Here is a 21,132-nt window from a genome sequence, read left to right as displayed (position 1 = left end):
TGCGCATTTAGCATGAATCGACTGTACATAAATTGATTTGGGATTTGCTTTTTTTGTTTTTGTTTTACTCCTAGATGATGGTATGTTTTTTTTTTTTGTCTTGTCCATGCTCTTGCTATAGCTATATATTTTTTTTCACTGTGGGACTATTAATAGAATTCTTATCTTCTTCTTGTGAGGACAGGATTCAGCTCCAAAATAAAACTGACCATATCATTTCTGCTGCCATATGATCATGTAAATGGACGTCAGGTTTTTTTTTATGTAACACAGAGGATGTATGCATGATCACTGCAGTGGGATCATGGGTGGACTGGGTGCAATGCTAATGCAACATGTATGTCTACATAGCTCTGCGTCCAATTATGTCTGAGGCAAGATGATAAAATTACTGTAGATAAAATTGTTGATGGATAAGCATAACATATTCCTGACTTGCATGCTTTCATCAACAAAAGTTTCATGAACGTATGTTTTTTTAGTTGATTCAATGCATGTATATGGAATGACGTTATATGAATCATCTTAGATAATTAAATTTGACCGGCAGCCAGCCATGCTTGGAGCACAGCAAAGTAGAAGGTTATAAGTAGCAATCAATGTCAGAATGTTTGCTGTGGCCATGCAGAGTGTGGACAGGAGCATTGCACAGAGACTGAAGCATTAAAATACAACACATGATGGGATATGAGACATTAGTTTCTGCCTGTTTTAATTTATTTCATAGTGCATGCAGTCATCGCCAGATGATCTGAACATTTAAGTGGGACAAAAATGCAAAAATTAAGAAATCAGGAAGGGGACAAACACTTTTCACACCACTGTATATATATATATATATATATATATATATACAGTATACTGTATATATATATATATATATATACAGTATATATATATATATATATACAGTATATACAATTATAAAACTACAGTAGTACCTCGCATAACATAAACCTCCTTTTACATAAATTCCACTGAACATAAAGAATTTATCTCAAGTTTTTGCTTCGTATTACAGAAGAAATATCATATAACATAAAGCGTCAAGTCAGTGCAAGTCTTTTTTTTTTCAATCAACGTTATTAATGCCTCAAGGCGCTGCAAGTTCAGACTAACACTTGGTGACGCCTTCTGACGCATCACTCTCTCATTGGCTGATTTTCGGGGCACCGCCTCCGCTCTCATCTCAATGGCTGATTATCGGGGCACCACCTACGCTCTCATCTCATTGTCTGAGTTATACAGCACACAGTTATGCCTCCACTTGCGCTCCTGATCAAGACATCTCGTGAATGGTAGGATTGTTTTTGTTTTTCAGTTTTATTCATTTACAGTAATCTTATTTATTACCTTATTTTATATTGGAATGTTACTCCACAATGTTTATGCTAACGTTTTCTTATATTTTCCCACCATATTTGGTGGACTTTGAATATTTCGAAGTGCCAAAGGGGTGAGTTTGGGAAGATCTTGGAAGGGATTAGGCTATTTACATGTATTTTACGCTTTGTATACCATAAAAACCCTATAACATAAAGGTTCTCGGAACGGATTATTTACGTTGTAGGGGCGTACAAGGACCGAATGGCACGTAGTAGCGCGCCACCAATCCCGTACTCCTGGAGCACCCCCCACAGGACACCACGAGGGACACGGTTGAATGCCTTTTCCAAGTCTACAAAGCACATGTAGACCGGTTGGGCAAACTCCCATGTACCCTCCAGTATCCTCGCAAGGGTGTAGATCTGGTCCAGTGTTCTGCGACCGGAACGAAAACCACATTGCATCTCCTGTAGCCGAGGTTTGGCTAACTTCTCTCCAGCACCGCGGAATAGACTTTGCCAGGGAAGCTGAGGAGTGTGATCCCCCTAGAGTTGGAACACACCCTCCGGTCACCCTTCTTGAAAAGGGGGACCACCACCCCAGTCTGCCAGTCCAGACGTACTGTTCCCGACTTTCATCCAATCTTGAAGAAACGTGTCAACCAAGACAGTCCCTTAACATCCAGACCCTTGAGGTATTCAGGGTGAAACTCATCCACCCCAGGAGCGTTTTGACTACCCCAGATACCTCTGCCACGATGATGGAACTGTTCGAGTCTGTGTCCTCTGACTCTGCTTCCTCTATGGAAGGAACGTTAGTGGGATTGCGAAGGGCCTCAAAGTATTCCTTCCATCGTCCAACTACAGGTACTGTATATCCTCAGTCGAGGTCAGCAGGCCCCCGTCCCCACTGTAAACAGTGGTGGACCATGTGCCAGTGCACAAAGCAAAGTACATACAGACATGCTTGGAGGAAGTTGGTGTGGAAGAACGTTCAAACGGTCAAAGAGTTGGTGACATCTGACCTCACAAATGTTCCTCTGGATGAATTGACAAAAAAAAAAAATCCCAGCAGGAAGGCTGAGAACACAAAACACTTGTGTCTATATTGTTTACTAAACGGTAGTTTTATTTATAGATTATTATTTATAATTATTTATAGATAGACTATGACAAGTCTGCTTTACCTGCCAGGCAATAGAGGTTGGTGACTCAAGCAACTGATTCATATGAACACACATGCACTTATGCAGCTGGTCACACCTTTTATTAGCCCATCACAGAAGTGTACATCACAGGACAAATGAGCAGACAGTCTCATAGCAACCTGTTCGTAACATCCACACACTCACTGATGCGTGCATTGTGCTAACTGCCCCTTGACGCGATACGAGAGGCTTGTGAAAACTTGATACATCAGGCAAAAGAAATGCTACAGGAATACAACATATATTTTCATTCTGCTTGTTCACCAGAGGACTCCCTGGATGGTTATTGTGATATTGAAGGTTTTATGTATTTCACCAGCAATACTTCCTGAGTAGTAAATTGAGAATTGTGGCAACACTTGCGTGGGAATAAAATTACATGGCCATTGTTCCCCACTTCACTTAGTATGCAGAGTGTTTCTGTTGGAAATGAAAATACAGAAATGCCAACATGAATGTTAAATTCAGTGAAGCAGTGCTGAACAATATGCAAAATGGAATCATTAAAGGATAGTACACTGACTAGTGATAATGGTCACAAGACATCCCTTTTATTGGTTCTAGCTAGGGGAAATGCAGTTTACTTTAGACTTCATTTTTTTACTGTAATATTTCCATTATTAAACACTGTAGATACACAGAGGCTAGCAATCCACATATACATTAAAAGAATGCTATGGTCATGTATAAAGGCAAAACAGAGGGATGGAGCTACACTATATGTGCCTAATGGACAATGTAAATGTAATATATTATATACAGTATTTCTTTGCATTTTATGTAAGTAGTTTTTGCCCACCGAGTTTCCGTTTCCTTCATGTGATTGTGAGAGATGATCACGACTGGAAGCGAATTTGCTGCTTGTTTGCTGTGTGGAGAATGCACAGCGGACATGGACCTGAGACTGAACAGAAAATGAGGGGATATGTTCTCTGAATAATCCCACAGAGCAGACACAGCTGGGTGGAACACAAGGGCAGCACAGGCAAGGAGCTGACTGGACACTGGAAAAGGAACACAGGTGCCATTATTCCTCTTATTGATTCACTGTTAGGAACCTCCCACAGCAGCCTGACATGAAGCCAGCTGTTTTATGTCTTCAGTGTCATGTATAGTTACTTCCATACCACACTGAAGGTTTGCGTTGAGCTTAAAGTAAGATGACATGACAGGGACAACATGCTAATGTGGTGAATGCAGTGTTAAATTGATTTAACTGTATGTCCAGATATTTATTTGCAGTATTACAATTACTTTAGTTAGTTTTCTTATTGAAAAAAGAACTGTGCTTTTTTTGGAATTGTGTCCATCATCCACAATCCTTATGTGTGACATGAAGTTCTAAATAGAGAAAAACTGCTAGCATGAAGCAGCTAACAAAGCAGGTAATGGGATCCACGTTTTCCACCTACAAAGCCCTCTATTAAAAACACCTTAAAACACCTCCAAAAACCTCCGACAACATTTTATTGTTTTATATACATGCTGTGACATGTAGTGTTCATGATAGCTGTGATACTTAAAGTATTTTCATCTATTTTGGTCATTGATTTCACAGATTTCTACCTACTATCCATCCATCCATTTTCTTCATCCTCATTAGGGTCGCGGGGGTATGCTGGAGCCTTTCCCAGCTGACTTTGGGCGACAGGCGGGGTACACCCTGGACAGGGCACATATAAACAACCATTCACACTCACATTCATACCTATGGACAATTTAGAGTCTCCAATTAACCTCACTTGCATGTTTTTGGAAGAGTGCCCGGAGAAACCCCACGAGCACAGGGAGAACATGCATACAGAAATGCCCAGGGGAGAATCGAACCTCAGGTCTTCCCGATCTCCAGGCTGTTCCTGTATTGGCCAACGTGCTAACCACTAGACCACCGTGCGGCCCCTCCTACTATAAATATGGAAAATATATACTGTATATTTACTATGTTTATAAAAAAATACGTATTTATGTACGTTATACACGTGTATCAGGGTGCACACACTTTTTCAGCATGCAAGTTACAAGTCAAAATGATGTACCTCTTTCTATAAAACAGACAACATATTTTAAATCGAACCGGTAAACTCTGAAATACTATTATAAATATTAATGATTAGTATTTCACGTTCACATTTTCAAAGTTTACAGGTAATCAAAGGAGTTGATATCATAATTATATTCAATATGGCAATAAAGATATGAATCAGCTTAATCAACTCAAAAAAATCACACCTGCGCTGAGCCGGAGGATCCAATTGGCTGTCCATCAAGACACAGGGCGGTCTTCGACCCAAATTAAGGCCCTTACTGGTGCTAACTGCAGTGCAATAACCATCAGACGGCATCTGTGGGAAAAGGGTTTAAAAAACAAAAAATGAATTCAAGGACCTCGTCTCCTTCAACGCCACAAAACTGCCCGTTTAGACTTTGCCAGGGAGCATCAAACATGGGACATTGAAAGGTGGAAAAAAGTTTTATTCTCTGATGGGAAAAAATGTAACCTTGACGGTCCAGATGGCTTCCAACGTTACTGGCATGACAAGGAGATCCCACCTGAGATGCACAGTGGAGGGGGGTCCATCATGATCTGGGGTGCTTTTTCCTTCAGTGGAACACTGAATTGCGGCTGCTTACATGCAGATGTTAAAGCGGGCATCCCTCATGACTGAGGGCCCTCGTCTGTGTGGTAACAGCTGGGTTTTTCAACAGGACAACGTTGCAGTTCACAATGCTCGCTTGACCAAAGACTTCTCCAGGGAGAATAACATCACTCTTTTGGACCATCCTGCATGTTCCCCTCATTTAAATCCCATAGAGAACATTTGGGGATGGATGGCAAGGGAAGTTTATAAAAATGGCCATCGGTTCCAGACAGTTGATGCCCCTCGTGAAGCCATCTTCACCACTTGGAGCAATGTTCCCACTAGCCTCCTGGAAACACTCGCATCAAGCATGCCCAAACCAATTTTTGAAGTGATTAACAAGAACGGTGGAGCTACTCATTACTGAGTCCTACTGAGAACATTTTTGGTTCTGGTTTGGAGAGGTTTTTGTTATTTTATGAGTGATGAGTGATGGTCTTAAACTTTTGATCAGCTGATAAACAGCCTATTTCAGTTTAATTGTTGTTTTCAATAAATTACTTTTTCAAAGTGCTTTTTGTCTCACTCCCCCTTCTTGCTTTTGCATATTGTAGCTCTACTACAAACCTCATTAAGATCCAAATGTGTAAAATGCAAATTCTAGCAATTTTTCAACTGGTTTTAAGATTTTAAACAGGAGTGTATGTTACTTGTTGCCCAAGTTAATAGCATTCAAACCACTGTATGAAAATGTCTTACGATCCTTTTCCTTTTTTGTAATAAAGTGTAGTTTCGCCAACAACCTCCTAACTAAACGTAGGCTAAATGTAATAGTACTACTCTGTGTAGTACACGCTGTAATAAAATCTGTCTAATCTCTGATACAGTAACCTATACTATGTCAGCATTTGAACACTGCCAGACTTGATTTCACTTTCATAAATTGTGATGCTGCAGCACTGCCGACAATAGCGGTTTGCTGGAACTAACGTTCCTTTCCAAAGTGTATATTATATTCATATGTTGGTGTGTTTCTCTTTAAAATGCCCCCTTTGTTGGTCACCTTGGGCAACGTCGTTATTATTCAGAAATTGCCAACACAGACTATCGACCAGAACATGTTATGAGGGGTGTATTATTTCAATGCTGACTGCGTTTGCTGCATAAAATGTATGTAGATGTACGAATGTAAATGTAGGTATTAAATATAGGAATAGTTTCATGAATCATAACTATTATTTCAGCCTGTCAGACTACGCCTGATATAAAAGGTATCCCCCCCATAATCCTCAGGTGATGTACAAACATCATGTGGATTATTCTGTAGATATACCGTGGTGTGAAAAAGTTTTTGCCCCCTTCCTGATTTCTTATTTTTATTGCAGGTTTCTCACACTTAAATGTTTCAGATCATCAAACAAATTTAAATATTAGTCGATGACAACACATCTGAGCACACATCTGCGGTTTTTAAATGAAACTTTTTATTATTAAGGGAGAAAAAAAAACAACCAAACCTAAATGACCCTGTGTGGAAAAGTGATTGCTCCCTAAACCTGATAACTGGTTGGGCCACCATTAGCGGCAACAACTGCAATCAAGCGTTTGCGATAACTTGCAATGAATGCGTCGCTCACCGGCGAGGCTGGTCACAGCCGTTCGTTGCCACCCATGTGCAGGGTTTGTTACACGTTGGCGATGAGTTTTGCCAGTCGCAGTTGTTTGTTGCCTCCCGTGTGTGGCATCCATAAGACAGGCTTGTTTTGGCTTTGGCACGCCTGGTGACATGCTGACAAAGAGAAAGGGACATGCGCTAGCCTCCATTCAGTGCACTCAGAGAGTATAGGCTTGGCTGTGCACTTAAGAGGAGAGGAATTTGCCGCAGCGTCATCTCATCTTTCTGCCCTGTATTTCATCAGGAAATGTGCAAATTCAAAGATTTTTACTTAGGAAAATGTGAAAAATGATTGGAATTATACAAAAAATACATTTATAACACAGTTCAGTGGACAAATATTAATATTTATATATTTTATTCGTTTTTTTTAAATTTTATGTCACTGATAAACATAAATACATTTATATTTTCCTTTCTATACAATTGCATTTACATTTACAAGCACTAACAAATGTGAGGCTTGCCACTGTTGTGCTTTCATTTTTCAAATATACCGTATGGTTGTTGACGCAGTAATATAATGTAATGCATGCACAATTTAAACTGACTGAACAAATACTATATGATGGGCTGTTAGTTGCTGTTCGATGTAGTACTCGTGATTGTAAATACAGTATATACAGCTGTAGTAATGGGCTGTGTCTGTTACTGCACTAAAGCACTCAGAGCAACTGAAGGCCACTTGTGGTTCAGCAACACACACACAATTCACCCTAATACATGGATTACATTATCACTATACACAACACTAACCGGCTCTTGACAACATTATTTATCAGTTCTTATTATTTCAGTGACACATTTATTGTTGTGTTCAGGACAAATCATTGCTTACATTAGCTTGCATTTGAAAGCACCTACTCATTTCCATGATAACACGATTCAGCGTCCTGTTGAGCACATGCACGTACACTGAACATACGCTGTGATGACACACATATTTACAATAAAATACATAAACACAAATAAATGTCACACATCGACTGCAAAAAGTGGGCAAAGCCATCATGTTTTTTTATGTACTACTTTGTTCCATTGTTTGTTTGGATCATGTGACCAGTTTAGGATCACAGCTCACTGGAGCAAATTTTAAGTTTAAGGCACTTCTGCATTAATGTCACTTTGATTTGACAGTGTACGTTGTCTCAGAATGATCTAATGATCTAAATAAAATACAGTTTACTGTTGGCAGAAAACAACATATAATGTACATTTGAGTATAGGGATGTCCCGGTCAGATCTTCAGGATCGGGATCGGCTGCCGAGCTGCTGAATTTGTAGAGATCGGATAATATCGGCTTCTGCCACGAGATCGAGCCAATGCGGTTGCCGTATCACGTTCGGAACTCTGCTGGTTGCCACTCGACTCGTGCCACCCACAAGAAGAAGAAAACACAACACCAACATGCAGACATGGTGAAGTTAGTTTCACGTTCGACGTTGGATATTCGGCTCCGTAGCTACGACGATAGTCCCATCTGACTGTGCCCAGACTGCTGCGTCATGGTGTCAGGAGCTTGCACGGGAAGTGCCGCCCTGACACCTGGTTTCTTACAATAAGCACCACACAAACACTACTAAACATGTCGAAATGTCGGCAAAAACCTTGGAAACTCCTCTGTTACGGAGCATGAATGGAAGCTAGCAGGGTTCGCTTAGTCTAGCTAGTGCAGCTGTGTGTGTGAGCGACTCAGGCTGGATGAGTACATGTATATTAGATGAGTATATTTTCACTGTTTTACTGCTTTGATGTAAGGACCATTTTACATTTCCCACTGACGACGTGCAGGTTCTGAGTGAAAAAAGACGAGAAGCACGTTTTTCTTGCACCCAGCGTGCATTAACCGTCAATTACCATTCTCAACACACACACAACACATTCCGGCCTTCCAAATATGAGCGCTCTTTGTCACATTTGTCTAATTGTGTAAACGAAATAAGTGTGTCATTAAAACATCTTACATTAATAACGAGATTGGAATTAAATCTGTGACTACATCTTCCTGAATCACAAGCACGGGCATTACAGTTTGTGATTTTGTAACAATATGTTCTGAGGCTGACATCCCATTAGAAAAGTTAGATAAGCTACATCCATTTCTCAATTACTGGACAAAATGGGCCAATAATGCATTGCATCAATAAATGTAAGGATTTTGGCATTTTATTCACTAACCAAAATAGCACAAACTCTATGCTGGTAAAATAATTGGAAAAGGTAAAAAAATGAATTCTAAAAAACGAAAACGGAAAAAACGGAATTTAGGAAAATAAAACGGATTTCATAGGACCCTAAGAGAGTTTGTTATATTAAAAAAAAAATCTTATACTAAATCACACCACAAATTGATCTATAACCATGTCAAATTAGATTAGTCCTATACTAAAAATATTTTGCATGCCCTTTTTTTCCAATTTTATTTTTTATTGGATGGACTTTCATTGGATTAGGGATTTGACTCACAGAGGTTTGTTACAAAAGCCAAAAAATGTTGTTGGTCATGCTGTGTAATAAAAAAGTAAATTCAGCAATGTTTTGACCTATTTTTGACCTATTTTCATAACCCTATTAAATCCCACAAATTCAAGTTTGTAAGTTTATTGAAAAAACAAACAAACCAAAAAAAATGTAATTGATTGGATTGAATCGTATCAGATCGGCAAGACTATAAAAAAAATTGGATCGGATCGGAAGCCAAAAAATGTGGCTCGGGACATCCCTACTGGTGTCTAAACTGTAAATGCACACATGCAAAACCTGTATTAAACATCATCGGTTGAATTTAACCTCTTGATGGTCCGGCCGCTGACCTCCTCTTGCTCTGTGAACAGCTCATTGCTCTCATGGGAGGAATCCTTTATCACGCTGTAATACATGGGTACGTTGTACTCCTTCACTTCCTCTTTGTGTTGCCAGGTGCACTTACAAAGCCTCTTGAAGGCGGCTCTGAACTTCTGAGACATGAGGTTGTAAATGATGGGGTTAATGGCGCTGTTGGCGTAGATGCACATTCTGCAGAAGAGCAGGAACCACGTGTTGTTGTATGGTGGCTCGATGATGGAATTGACCACCACCAGGGTGCGGTACGGCATCCATAGGAGGGCGAAGAGGATGACCACCACTGCCAGCATCTTAGTTATCTGTAGCAGTAAAGACAAATGAGAGTAAGGTCAATCATATTTAAACAAACAGCTGATACTGATACTGACCATCAAAGTAATACTGAAGCTAATAGTTCGACATACAATTACAGCGGAACCTCCAAAATCAAGCACAGTTTGTTTTGACTTCTAAGATGTTCAAATTTCAATATAATTTCCCCATAGGAAATAATGTGGAGTGAATTAATTTCTCCCAGGCTCAGGTTTTAACAAAATGAAAGTGCCCACTTAATAAAACATTTTTGTCATGCTGCGGTCATCGGTGAATAAACAACTATAAATACGAGTGAAATGAAGTAGTGATTTTGAACCGTTTTCTGAACCGCCACCATCTTGGCTGTGACGTCACGATCTGGGAACCAGGTTCAAACAAACGCAGCCTTGAGCTCACAACGAAGCCAAGAGAGTGACATATTCACAACAATAATTATATTAATATTAATAGCAGAAGTTCATCCAGAACTGGACCACAACAATTGAGAAAGCAGTGGAGATAACTTTGTGGTGGGAACTTCTGGTGTAAACGTCACTTGCTCCTCATCTCCATTCTCCAAAAGAAGTGACAAAAGTGTAAAAAAAAACCTGTAAATATTTCAACGTTCAACACGGGAAATACACTATAGGCCAAAGGTTTGGACACACCTTCTCATTCAATGTGTTTTCTTTAGTTTCATGACTAGATTCTCACCGAAGGCATCAAAACTATGAATGAACACGTGCAATTATGTACTTAACAAAAAAGTGTGAAATAACTGTAAATATGGCTTATATTTTAGATTTCTCAAAGTAGCTCAAAGTAGCATTTGTGACAGCGCTGCAAAGCCTTGGTGGTCTCTCAATGAGCTTCATGAGGTACAGTAGTCACTTGGATTGGTTTTCACTTTACAGGCGTGCCTTGTCAGGGTTACTTAGTGGAATTTCTTGCCTTATTAATGGGGTGTGTGTCCAAACTTTTGGCCTGTACTGTGTATGCCTTTCAATGTTATTTTGCATGGCGAAAATAACATTAAGGTGTTTTGGTGTCATGAGCACTTTAAGCAACATTCATAACTGTCATACAAGTAAAAATGATTAGTTAACGCTGAATAGAAAACTTAAAATACAATAAAACTGCTCATCATCCAACTATTTTTCTGTCACCTATTAACCGCTTTATCAGTTATTATTATATATTTATTATTATTTATTATATGATTGTTATATTTTATTTATTTACAGTGATTATAAACCTTGACTCCTATTCTACCATGTTGTTTCTCATTTATTTGTGTTCAGCGCTCATCAAATTAGGGTGTGGCAGAGGGGCGCCCTCTACAGATGGGATACCCGTGCACCCATGCTGCTCAGACATCATCAAATGTCCACCACGTGACCAGACCAAACAAAGTATCGGGGGTGCTCACTTCACCGCTGTGCCTCAGCCCTCAGGTTAATTAAGCTTAGTGCTCTCTTTTACTTTGCATCACCCTGTTTACAGCACTGTACCTGCTTCCTTGCAGAGACTGCCCCTTTGTGGCCCTTCTTCGTGTTGCTGGAGTGACCTTGGTGAACCGACCCAGCCTTGGCTTTGTCGCTGAGATGCGGGGGCAAGGGGCTCATGAAGAGAATCCTGGCAATGAGGCTGTACAGCACGGTCGCCACCATGAGGGGGATGACATAGAACATAGTGAAGTCCAGGAAGTAGATTGGCATGTAGAGGCTCCTGGAGACACGGTAGCCACAGGTAACCACCACTCCATTGGTGTAGACGGTTTCATTGGTGTCTACCAGAAAGAACCACATAATGCAATAGAGGGATGTGAAGACCCACACTCCAGCTATGATCCTCTTGGCCCTCGACACAGTGCATAAGAACTGAGCCTTTATGGAGTGACAAATGGCAATGTATCGTTCAATGGTGAATGCAGTAATGGAGCAAGAGGACACATTAATGCCCAAGTACTGCAGATAGGTGATACACAAGCATCCCGTGTAGCCGTATATCCAGAAGGCTACCGCATCGGAGATGTTGGGCAGACCAGCAGCCAGAAGCACGATGAGGTCAGCCACTGCCAGACTGACGAGGTAGCAGTTGGTCGGGGTCACCATGTGCTTGGTACGCAGCACCACCAGCACCACCATGATGTTCCCGGCAATCCCAACTCCACAGATGAGGATTGTGAGCAATATGGTTACGACCTGTTCTTCCACAGGGTTCAGAGGCATTCTAGTCATATTTACAAACAGGGTGACATTGTGAACATTGGCCGTGTGGTTCTCCATGTTCCAATGTTGCAGCCTCGCTGCACGTTGTTCTTCAATAGCACCAAAAAGAATCCTGAAGACAAACAACAGTTTTGGTTGGTACCGACCAAAGAAACCACAACAGTCTGCACTCACATGGTTGTGATCTGTTAGTAATGTGCATTCCTGTTCAATTTGAATGTTCTCTTCTATTATTGGACCATTTTTCTTGCAGGCTCACTGAAGATTCTTAATTGTCCATCGGTGCAAATGTGAGCCTGAATGGTTGTTTAAGGTGTAGCCTACCTTTTGCACTGAGTCAGCTTGGATAGACTCCAGCTCCATTTAGAAAAAGCAACATAGAAAATGGATTGATTGTTCTTTATCTGGAGACTGAGTGAGTCATCGTCTTTCATGCCGTTGTTCTAATTCTTTATGTGTCATCTTCAGCATTTGCCTAAATGTATTTAGTGTGCTGTCATTGTTTTAGTCATGTCACCCTCCTCAGCCTCTTCATTTAGGCTAAATGCCATTCCTATTGAACAAGCATGTCGGTGTGACAGTCAAGTAATATAAAATTCCTTTTCAAATTCTTGAGCTGCCGTTCGGATGGATTTACATGACATGGTTCAATGATACCATCCCATTTTCTTTGCTCCCAAGTGGCACATTGTGGATAAATATATTTATATGTGACATGAATCTGCCAACGCGACTCAAGCGTGAACAGACAGATCGATGGCACATACACACGCATCCAAACAAAAACACCTTCAGAAATTGCTAAATTACAGAGAAAGCATAGGCCATTAAATATGGTCAATATATAAGCACAGAACATTTGAGGTACATAGAGCATCAGATAAGGAAAATGATTGCCGATGGCAGCCTGAGCAGTGGTGTCAAGGAATCAATGGGGGGCGAGAGTCAATACAGGCATGTAGCATATAATATTTTCATAATTTATGATTATTGTTTGCTTAATGCTGTTTAAATGCATTCAGATTGTTTCAGGATTAAATGTAAATGCACATGCTTGAAATGCTTGAAAAAGGCTTGAAAATGCATCATGTGACAAAAAAAGTCGTATATAGTCACTAAATGGCACACAAACACCAGCCTTTGTGGGTCAGTTTTACTTCAACAATCCACATCCAAGGATAAAACCCCCTCATCATGGCTCTATGTGTAATTTTGAATCAGATTTTTTAAAACAGATTGTTAGAATAAGAATTTAGATGTATACAAATTCTATTTTCTCTCCCATACAGATATGCAATATATATATATATATATATATATATATATATATATATATATATATATATATATATATATATATATATATATATATATATATATATATATATACACAGTATATTAGGGGTGTACTGCAATTGGCTGGCGACCAGTGTCGCCCGAAGTCAGCTGGGATAGGATACCCGTGACCCTTGGGAGGATAAGCAGCATAGAAGATGGATGGATGGATTAGGGGTGTAACTCAGTGACGATCAAGGGATGCAGGTGAGGCTCTGCCAACTGAAAAATCCTAAAAACCAAATAACCTAAAATAAACATGAATATTTGTCCATTTAACTGTATTATAAATATATTTTCTGTATGATTCCAATATTTTTTTAAAGCATTCTCTTAACTAAAAAATAAATTTTTCACATTTCAAATACAGGGCAGAAAGCTGAGATGAGGCTACGGCGAACTCCTCTGGGATTAAGTGTTCGAGCTAGATGGAGGATGGTGGGTGCACGTTTCTGTTTGTCAGCATGTAATATAAATATAATGTTTTCAGAAACATTATCATACACCATGACTTTCTTGAACCTGTGTAATGTATTTAATGTAAGTGCAACACCACGATTCTTGCTAATCGGACAATAAAATACAGAGAAATGTCATACGCTGAGGCGCTGCAGTGAGGGTGCGTGTGTGAGCTGGAAGGCGCTTGTTGCTGCCGTCCTTTTATAGAGAGGAAAAGCTAGTGTTTTTATTTTAACAGCAACACCAGCTAGAGCTAGATTTAGCAACAAGTCAAATGCATTCAAGATATTTTATGCTGTGCTGAATGAATGAATGAATGAATCTGATTTTATTGCCAGGCTCAACAGATGGTAAACAGAACTTTTCCTGGAGAAGGATAGGGCATGTGTACTTCACGTACAAATCAAAGATAAGACCACAAATGTTTTTCAGTTTATAAAAAAATTCCAATAAATGGGACTAAGAACTACTTGTTTGAAACAAAAGTAAATTATTATTTTCTTTTGCTTGTTATCGTCTTAATAAGCAACCTATATTAACATAAAAAACTCCAATGGACTCACCAGTCATGAACGTCACAACACGTCACTGAGGTTACGGCATCCTCATGGTTCGATATGTACCTCGGTATTAAGGCCACAGTTTGGTTCATTTTTGGTACAGTAAGGAAACAAAATGCAAAACATTATGCATTGCAATGCAAAATGCACTCTTCCTGGCACTCACTTGAAGTGTGTACCGAGTGGGAAATCAGTACTGAGCTTTCTGTTCGGTGTAACTGCGTCCTGACTCCCTCCAAATACAAATGCATGCATTCGTTACACCCCTAATGTACAGTATATATAGGCTGAAAACTGCCCATCATTTTTGAATCCCTCCATTAATAAATATGACTTTGGACCAGACAGTCAGTGGTTAAACTTGTGGTTGGAAAGATGCTGGCCTGCTTCCTGCTTCCTAGATACTGCCGAGATGCCCTTTAGCAAGACTCACCAACAACTCCCCAAAACTTCAGCTCAAGGCTCAAGGCGGCAGAGCCGTTCACGTGCCTCATCACTTTCACTTTGACCTCCTTGCTCTAATGGTGTAATGCACGTAATGCATGATGTCAGGATAGAAATAATTATAAAGTACATTTGCTTTCATATTCAAATTAGTAAATTGAATTATAAGTGCATTTTAAAATGAAAATAATAAATATTGGATATTTTACTAGTACCACGGTTTGACAAGATTGGCATACAATTAATGAATTGATTCAAAAGGGGATAAAAATGGAGTACATATATTTTAAAGAAAAAAATAGTCATCTTACCATCACTTCATCACTTGCTGGGGTAGCGCTCAGTGTGAGATGGTGACAGTGCTCAGGTACAATCCACCAAGATGGTCTGCTTTGTCCTCTCTCTATTTTCCTTGTGCAGCCCTCCCTCACACATCATTATATTCACTTGTAGTGCATTGCTTTGTACAGCCTCCAACTTAAAAATCAATTTCACCCTCGTCTAAGCTCACGGCAAACGTGTGGTCATTGCTGTACCCATAAACCCTGTCATTATTGAAACAACAGAGGAGTTAGCCTGCAGTTGTTTACTGCGGTGACAAGTGGACTAAAAGGGTACCAATTATGTCACTGTTTTTTTTTTTTTAATCCACCAGCAAAGCGGAAAAAACACAATATTGACAGCATGTTTTTTGTAATATGTTGGAGACCAAAAAAATAGTTTGATTTTAAAGAAATTCTTCTTTACTTAAAATCCCTTTTTGAAGAACTACAGCAACCACGAGAAGACATTTCCCTTTAAACTTCATTTCTGACAACAAACTACTTTAGTAAATGGATGTAAAGTAGATGTAGGCCTACTTTGTTGGATTAGGGTACAGCAATTTATTAAAAATGACTATACTGTGGGCCATAATAAAACAGAGAAATGTGTTTAATGCGTTCTCTTGTGCAGTGTTTTCCAACCGTTACTGAGCCAAAGCACATATTTCACATTACAAAAACTCATGCCACACTACCAAACAAAAATGTTGAATGAACGGCTACCGGGGGATACACAGATTAATTACAGTGTGTTTACCTCCTGCCATCTAGTGGAAAAGCAGTTCATTGTTCTGCCTGCCTGTCATGTCTATGTAGTCTATGCGTCACTGGCATAGCTACTGTACTGTAGATGAACAAAGATGCATTTGCAGCAAAAAAATAAGGATTTTCTGACCAATTAATTGAAATCAGATAATTTCCTGTGGCACACCTGATGATCTCACGTCACACTAATGTACCGTGGCACAGTGGCTGGCAATAACTCCCATGAGTAGCAACATAAAACCATAGTTTACGCATGTATACACGGCTGTATGAATGAAAGTCAACCTGTAACCATGTGACTACAAAACCCTCGGGTCGGGAGAATTATGCCAAATTAAACACACTCACCGTCTTTCTATCCACTGGGTGAAAACCACCCAATTAACAGGCAGATCCAGTTTATAAAATCTGGTGAAGGTTGAGGATGATGCCCAACCAGCAGCACTACGCACTTCCTCCCAGGGTACACCCCTAAGCAGCGGCCAAGATGTGGCCGTGTCGCGCGTAGAGTGGGCAACCACTTGTGATTGGGGAGACTGCCCTGAGCGATATTGGCACGATTGGCAAAAGTGATGCAGTTAATTATGTATATTTGTGTGTATATGTAAAGCAATACCACACTAACAGAGAGAGCAGCCAGCTTGCTCACTCTCTTGCAATGGCAATCACAAACATGATCTTTTGACTAACAAGATTAAGATAAGGTTCAAAATGGAGGCAGTAAAAGTCCTTGAGGACCCTCTGAAGATCCCACGAAGGGCATCACCTTCTCATACCCTTCAAGAACTGTGTTGTAAGCGGGTGTGCCCCAGGACTCAACCCATCAGAACGGCTATGAATGGTGGAAATGTGGGCAAGATACAGTAACCTCTGATAATGGACTCCGGCAGCCCTTCGTCTAAAAGATCCTCCCTCTAATGTGCTGAGTGGAGGGGGCTCATGAGGCCTACAAGGTGCAAAAAAATAAGAAATCATGAAGGGGGCAAACACTTTTTCTCACCACTGTAGGTCTCCCGCTGTATCTGTCTCCTCCCCATTCTTGTGTATGTGATGAAGATGCTCGCATCTTCTGCCGTGACGGAGCGCCACGGACATCTTGTTTACGTGTGTGTTCCGCAGCTGAAGAAGATGCGAGTGTCTTCATCACATACACCAGAATGGAGAGGCGACAGTGCGTAGGGGTACGGCGGGAGACAAATATAACGCCGAGCGATTTGTGAGGTCTGATTTTTTTTCGAGGAGGCATTTTTATGATGCAAATGTATTTCTCTTTTGAACATATATTGTTTTGAGAAGCCAAACTCTTTACTTTAATGACCCAGCAAGTAAGCAGAACTATGTTCCTCGTTACGGACGTCCGACCAGAACTGGACGCCGGGGACCAAGTGGGGGGAAGTCACCGTTGATGTAGTACACTGCTGATGGGGATACAACTTCATGATGAAGTCATACAACTTCATGTCAAAAAATCCAAAGTATCAATTTCAAGATCGCGATTTTTGAAATATTCACCTATGCACTATTCTACCGTTCTACCACAGCTGAGCCAAATTTGACCTTACACACAGTCTCCCCTCAATTTAAAGGAAACGTGCACTATTTTTTAAATTTCTCCCATCATTCACAATCTTCATGTCAGACATGAACACACTCTTTCCCTTTTTTGTGCGATGTAAAGAGAGAAAAACAGCTAGCACGAGGCAGCTAACAATGCATGTAATGGGAACCCCCTAATAAAGGCCTCTAAAAAGCGCCAAAAAACGGCAACAATGTTGCATTTACGTGAGCTGCATAATAATGAAGTTACAGCGACATTGTCATTGTAGGAGCTAATACTGAAGAACTACTTTTCTGGAGTAGTGACACAGCGCCTCACTCAGAACGCCTCACGCCACTACCGAGAGGTAACCTGAGCTGCTAGAGTTGAATTTGAAGTTAAATTGAATTTACCAGCTCAACAGGGAGCACAAGTCTTGTGTTGAAAGATACAGCCATCCCATCAGTCAGCATCCCAGTGAGAGTGGACATTGTAAGTGCCTGTTTTATTATGCTCTAGGGCTGCAGCTATCAAATATTTTAGTAATTGCGTATTCTACTGAAAATGTTTTTGATAAATGGAGTCATCGGGAAAAAAAACATATTTTTGCCTGGTTAAAGTGCAATTATTAATACACAAGAGTAAATAATAATAACTAAATAATGAACGACCATTTGGTTGAATTTTTTAGATAATCAACTGTTTTATTTATCAAATTCTCATTGTGCATGGGAACAAACTACATTTTCTTGGATCTGATGGTGCATTTTTAGATCAATGTATCCGTCCTAACTATTTACTAGAAAAGGAGAACAATAAAAATTCCTTTATTAAGACATTACTAAGACTAAATGTAACATTATGTGGATGGCTGTGCATTTATATATCCTAAACTTAGACAGGCTGACTAGAAATAAAACAAATATTCTTTATAAGATATCGAGCTTTTGCAGTGTTCACAGTAAAATGAAGACACCTTCTGCAGTGGAACACATTGCTCTCAACTAAGTGAGTGAGACACGCACTTCCTTGTTCCACTACACAGTATTAGAAATGAGCAGCTGCCGATTAGTTGTATTTTGCATCTTAAACTCACAGCGCTGTGTTTTTGCAGGTGAAATACACCCTGTATGACGTCACATTACCATCTCAAAAAACAGTAGTCATAATTAAGAGAAAGTTAGCCCTCCACACGACGAACGTTATGTCAGTAAGGTACATTTACATTAATCACACTGATTTGCACTGCGTTAATTTGACCTTGTCTCGGATCTTCCGCTCCTTCCTGGAGGAGATTATGCAATATAAAAGACGTGCTGTTGTGGTATGTAGGTGCAGAGCCTGCCTTCCTGATGTTCAACAAACACTATAAAAAGGATGAGGAGGTGATCAATTAACAATCGCTTTATTGAACAAAACAGGTTGCTGTCAGCCGCAACAACGTAGCAGGCAGAACAAGAGAATGTAGGCAAGAGTCAACTGTCACTCTCCCCGATTGCGCCCACACACGCGCCCACACACACGCCCAAAGCCCCTTCTGACGTGTTCACGCCAACAGTTGGCCTCAACAGAACTCTTAAAATCACAATAAGGTCAGGATGGCTCCACTATATAACACGTGAAACAAAATTTCATCTACGGATTTAGTATTATTCACATCCAGCGAGGAAGAAGATGCTCTCGCGTGCATACACGCGCCCACATCACCATGACGACACACACGCTCAAAGGCACAGGGAAGGAGGCAAAGCAGCGGAGTGCAATGTTGCCAAATATCCCACTTAAACCTGTTACATTCTCCTTCAATGAATAAGGCGTTTTCAAATTAAAAGTGTGTTTTATCTTTTTCACAGATTTCAATGACATTCACAAGTGTTAGGAATTATCAGACAGCCCAAAACAGAAGACATTATGGTAAAGACCGCCTCCTTTGTCAACGATTGGCATAATTCACAACTCGGTCTGCGCTGGGTCTGCGCTGTGGGAAATGCGTGTAACTCCAAATATGTAGAAAAACATTGAATCACCAATAGGAGAATATAGGCCCCATAAATATCATACATTGGAAATGTCATCGTTTAATAGGTTGAAAAAGTCTGAAGTCATCAAAAATGTGACGCGAGTCCAAGCCACGTGACGCGAGTCCGCATCTCTGCTCCCAGCCAGGGATGGCGGAGGCGCAGCACCACACAGCTTCTACTATGAGTAGAGCAACGTTAGCGCAACAATGCACAGAGGCTACACACAGCCTCAAATACATTGTTGTGGATATATATATAATATATTTTATTATTTCATTTCCGTTACACTATATGGAAAATTTTGAACAAAAAAAGCCAGGAGTTACACAAATGATACATGGAGTGTTACCTTTACCACTACAGATGCTGATGACAACCACGACGTGGGGAAACAAAATGCTACGCTTAAAATAGATGAAACTTTGTGTTCTATTCATATTCTAAGAGGAAGTCTTAAAATGACCTCCTGAAGCTTCAAAGAATTTTACAGCAGGATGAAATACAAAAATAGAGATGGAAGTGATTTTGATGGTAAAAATAGGATGAAGGAATTATTTATATCCTTAAATAATATTCATTACGTCATTATCGTTTTTCAAACTGTGATACTGTCAACAACCATCTTTGGGCTTTTGTAAAGTTTTGAAGATTTGTTTCTTTTATTTAAATATGCCAGTTGTGTAAACCAACCTCATAGATAGATACTTTATCTCCAAGAGAAATGCTAACATTACATTTAGATACATTTTGCTGTGAAAGTTCAATAAGGTTGGATTAATAAAATGAACACTGTCTGATATCTTCACCCACCTTGCAAAAAATGCAAAATGGTAGGACTACTGAATGGCTAAGGATACAGATAATTTAGATCGGTGAACAGATACAGATACAGATACAGATATAGATAGTGGTGTACTAGCTCATCCCTAGAAAATACTCTGTGGTCTGACGAGATGAAAGTTGAACTTTTTGGAAGGTGTGTGTCTCATTACATTTTGCGTAAATGTAAAGCCTCTGTGCAGAAAAAAACATCATACCAACAGTAAAATATGGTGGTGGTAGTGTGCTGGTCTGGGGCTGTTTTGCTGCTTCAGGACCTGGAAGACTTGCTCTGATAAATAGAACCATGACTTCTGCTGCTGAATTCTGGTGGCCCAACCAGTTATTAGGTTTAGAGGGCAATCACTTTTTCACACAGGCCCATGTAGGTTTGGATTTTTTTTCTCCCTTAATAATAAAAAGTTTCATTAAAAAAATGAATTTTGGGTTAAGTTGTGTTGTCATTCACTAATATTTAAATGTGTTTGATGATCTGAAACATTTTAAGTGTGACAAACATGTAAAAAAAAAAAAAAGGGGGCAACACACTTTCACACCACTGTCGTTAGCTTGGTAGCTTGCTATGCCTTCTCGTATGTCCCTGCAGTGATCCCGTAGCCTGGACAATGTGACAATATGGGCATTATTTCATGTCTCCAGGGCTCTAATAATGTGAAAAAAACGCATTTAGAACGTCAGAAACAGCTTTCCT

General features: G+C 39.9%; 1 protein-coding gene across 1 annotated transcript; it reads right to left on the bottom strand.

Annotated features, from left to right (window-relative positions):
* Window positions 1-7,259: 7,259 nt before the first annotated feature.
* Window positions 7,260-15,367, bottom strand: LOC129185202 (thyrotropin-releasing hormone receptor-like). Its single transcript, XM_054781983.1, has 3 exons — window positions 15,267-15,367; window positions 11,438-12,269; window positions 7,260-9,931 (listed from the first exon to the last, which is right to left on the bottom strand). Exons 2-3 carry the CDS (start codon window positions 12,212-12,214, stop codon window positions 9,554-9,556), a joined length of 1,155 nt encoding a protein of 384 aa, XP_054637958.1. The 5' UTR covers window positions 12,215-12,269; window positions 15,267-15,367; the 3' UTR covers window positions 7,260-9,553.
* Window positions 15,368-21,132: the final 5,765 nt, after the last annotated feature.

The sequence above is a fragment of the Dunckerocampus dactyliophorus genome, chromosome 1 (genome assembly GCF_027744805.1).
Source record: "Dunckerocampus dactyliophorus isolate RoL2022-P2 chromosome 1, RoL_Ddac_1.1, whole genome shotgun sequence".
Lineage (NCBI taxonomy): Eukaryota > Metazoa > Chordata > Actinopteri > Syngnathiformes > Syngnathidae > Dunckerocampus > Dunckerocampus dactyliophorus.
This window is presented reverse-complemented; position numbering and strand designations above follow the sequence as displayed.